The sequence below is a fragment of the Antrostomus carolinensis genome, unplaced genomic scaffold, assembly GCF_000700745.2.
Source record: "Antrostomus carolinensis isolate BGI_N321 unplaced genomic scaffold, ASM70074v2 scaffold1513, whole genome shotgun sequence".
Taxonomy (NCBI): domain Eukaryota; kingdom Metazoa; phylum Chordata; class Aves; order Caprimulgiformes; family Caprimulgidae; genus Antrostomus; species Antrostomus carolinensis.
The window spans coordinates 30,871-34,475 of NW_010305662.1; the positions used below are offsets into that span (position 1 = coordinate 30,871).

General features: G+C 40.3%; 1 protein-coding gene across 3 annotated transcripts in view; it reads right to left on the minus strand.

Moving 5' to 3' along the window:
- Positions 1-1,828: 1,828 nt before the first annotated feature.
- The window catches only part of TUBB6 (tubulin beta 6 class V), a 7,103-nt gene continuing 5,326 nt past the window's right edge, over positions 1,829-3,605 (minus strand). For all 3 annotated transcript variants that reach the window (XM_010164837.1, XM_029084236.1, XM_029084237.1), the window contains exon 3: positions 1,829-2,973. In XM_010164837.1, the coding sequence (XP_010163139.1) occupies positions 1,910-2,973 (1,064 nt within the window). In that variant the 3' untranslated portion in view covers positions 1,829-1,909. The remainder of the gene's footprint in view (positions 2,974-3,605) is intronic.

Here is a 3,605-nt window from a genome sequence, read left to right on the forward strand (position 1 = left end):
CTTTGTATTGCATTAAATATTAATTTCTCTTTAATGCATGTTGTGTTTTAGCTTAATATCATGCTATGATACGCAGCCACAACATATTGAAACATTTACAAAATGCCTAGTTATAGGTGTGCTATTGCAATTCATAAATCCTTTAGGCATCACTAGTCATTGCTTCTTTGCAACGGCCTCTGTGAATTTGCTGACTCCATCATGACCCTTCAAATGTTAATCAGCCAGGCCCTCCTGATCTCTGCCTATACACCTATGCCAAAGCCAGTTTGTTACCATGTTCCTTCCAACTGTCTCAACCCATAAAGTCACTTTATGTGAAAAACTTCTGCTTGATTAAAACTAGTTTAGTTCCATTTCTGTGTAGAATAAAATTAGGCAGACAGCTTCAGCTTATGTGATTAACAGTTGCCTAATTCACTGACTTTATAAAACAGTCTCATTCCCTGAATCCCAAACCAACAAAACATAACATCCTCTTGTTAGGAGCAATGGGTCTCTGGAAATTGCACTACGTAATGTGCCTTTTAGGTACTGAGCAACACTTCTGCTTCTGAAGGCAAGAAGAAAAAGAGCAAAGAGTTCCTGAAATATTTAAAGTTTGGATTTCCAGAGCGTTTCTCCTTTGTTTGCTTGTTTTGTTGCCTAGAAACTGCCCTAAATAAGAGACTCCGTGTAGACAGAGTGTTCTCTGGTAGAGGCTCTCCAACGGAGAAGGGCTGTTTAATTGATATGAGCTGAAACATAAAGCATGCACGAAGAGCGAATGCCCAACAGTCACTTTGTCAAGGCAGCTGGGTAAGGCAGCGACCTTTCTGTTTCAGTGTAAGCAGATAAACTGTTGTTCATCTTTCATTTTGCCAGTTGTTTTGAATAGTGTGGATACTCTTATTTGTTCTTGAGCCTTAACATGTCCAGTGATTTTAACCTATATTGGTAACAAGACATGCATAGCATCTATAGGTGTGGTGAACTTAAAAACCTAGGTGGTGAGATATACTGCCACATAGCCTGTGTCAGTATAGCCCTCCCACCACATTCTGTGGAGTAACGGAATTTCAGCTATAGGGGGTAGGTGGAATGGAGATAGGGAGTAGCCCCAGTAACTGATGACAGCCAGAAAGACAGGGGACCAGCAAGGTATCAGGGTGCCCTTTTAAACCCCCAGGGTCCTTAAGGAACACATCGCAAATGGATAGATTTCACATATATAATCTGCTGTTATTCAGCAGCAAGTGATGAAGTCACATAGCATAAATCCAGCCTCTGGCCTGCAGCTCACTGGAGATATATATATAGCATTGACTGCCCAAAACACTTTTGCTTGAGGATACTAATCTTTTTTATTTTTAGAGGACTGTAGTCAAATATCACTGTTAATAGTTACTGTACAGAATAGCTAAAAACTTTTTCTTCTTTTTATTATGAATAAATTTTGTTCCTGGCAGTTCAGTATTGTACATTCAGTACTGAATGAATACTTCAAACCCACAAGACTTTTTTACTCACAATTGGATTAAAATAGTGCAGCTCTATTTTGTAGATTTTCATGCGTATTTTACATCTTCTCTTGTACAACTTTAAGGAAGACAAACTTTCTTTGGAGAAAAAATAGAAAATATCCCAAACTAGCAATGAATGCGTTCAGACTCCTAGGCCAAAGACATAATGCCTTATGTTTGTCTCATGAATAGAAATGACCTGATTTCCAGAAATGCTGAATTCTCAGTGATCTTAATGGACTCTGAAAAGCGCCTCTAACATCTGAGGCTCATGATCTGGTTTTTTAGGTTTGGGTTTTTTTTGCTTTTTTGGGGAGTTTATTTTAGGCTAAATATGTATTTATATGCCTAATTATTAGAAATCCAGATTTGAGAATTTGGACTGGAAAACAGCGCACCTAATTTACTTATTCATTGATTTCTTCTTCATCATCTTCAAATGCTTCCTCTCCATCATTTGCTGTTGCTTCTTGATATTGCTGATACTCTGAAACCAGATCATTCATGTTGCTTTCTGCTTCTGTAAATTCCATTTCATCCATTCCTTCGCCTGTGAACCAGTGGAGGAAGGCCTTTCTCCTGAACATGGCTGAAAACTGCTCCGAAATCCTTTTGAAGAGCTCTTGAATGGCAGTACTGTTGCCAATGAATGTGGAAGCCATCTTGAGGCCACGAGGAGGTATGTCACACACTGCCACCTTGACATTGTTTGGGATCCACTCCACAAAGTAACTGCTGTTCTTGTTCTGGATGGCCAACATCTGCTCATCAACCTCCTTCATGGACATGGGACCACGGAAGACAGTAGCCACTGTCAAATATCGCCCATGCCTTGGGTCACAGGCTGCCATCATATTTTTGGCATCAAACATCTGCTGGGTGAGCTCTGGAACGGTGAGTGCTCGGTATTGTTGGCTGCCTCGGGCTGTCAGAGGAGCAAAGCCTGGCATGAAAAAGTGAAGGCGTGGGAAAGGGACCATATTTACTGCCAGCTTCCGGAGGTCAGCATTTAGTTGGCCTGGAAAACGCAGGGATGTAGTTACCCCACTCATGGTAGCAGAAACCAAGTGGTTTAAATCACCGTAGGTTGGAGTGGTGAGCTTCAGGGTGCGGAAGCAAATGTCATACAAAGCTTCATTGTCAATGCAATAGGTTTCATCTGTATTTTCAACCAGTTGGTGGACCGAGAGTGTAGCATTATAAGGCTCTACCACTGTATCAGAAACCTTTGGAGAGGGCATGACACTAAAGGTATTCATTATCCTGTCAGGATACTCCTCTCGTATCTTGCTGATGAGTAGGGTTCCCATGCCAGACCCTGTCCCTCCTCCCAGGGAATGAGTGAGCTGAAATCCTTGCAAGCAATCGCAGTGTTCACACTCTTTTCTTACTACATCAAGTACGGAATCAACCAACTCTGCCCCTTCTGTATAGTGTCCTTTAGCCCAGTTGTTTCCTGCACCAGTTTGTCCTAAAATAACATAACAATAAGGAAAGAAAATATACAAAAATATTGGTAAGGTTTGGTTTTTGCATGCCAAATGGGTTCACATCTGCAACAAAAGCTGGTATAAATTTGTCAGGTAGATAACTCTTCAGTTTCACCTACAAATATCTTTGGAAGTATCAACACAGATTTTGTACACAGTCTCCTTTTGCCTCAAATCCCTGGTAGTTTTCATTTATACCTTTGGGTGGGTTTTTTTTTTCTTTGTTGATATTTAATCTTCCATAAATGCAAAGATGGCCTTGCCTCCTTGTTTTGAAAGCTTTCACACTCCCAATCCTGCTTATTCCATAAACACAGGACAACTGTTTAACATTTAAATACTTTCTAAGGACCATGACGTATACAAAGCTAAATCAGAGACACACATTTCTAAATGAAAGGTTCTTGGACTGCTCCCGTGAGACACGGAGGCATTGTTGTCATTCAAAGGATAAGGCTGGGCTTCAGAAGTCTTGTTATATCAAGAACTATAGCGTTTTTAATGTTTTAATTCATGGTCACCTAGCCTGAATGAAAACACTGATTGACAGAAGCTTCAAGAATGTTATTCCAAAAACTTGGCAGTTATTAAGCCTTTTAGCTTTTACTGGTTT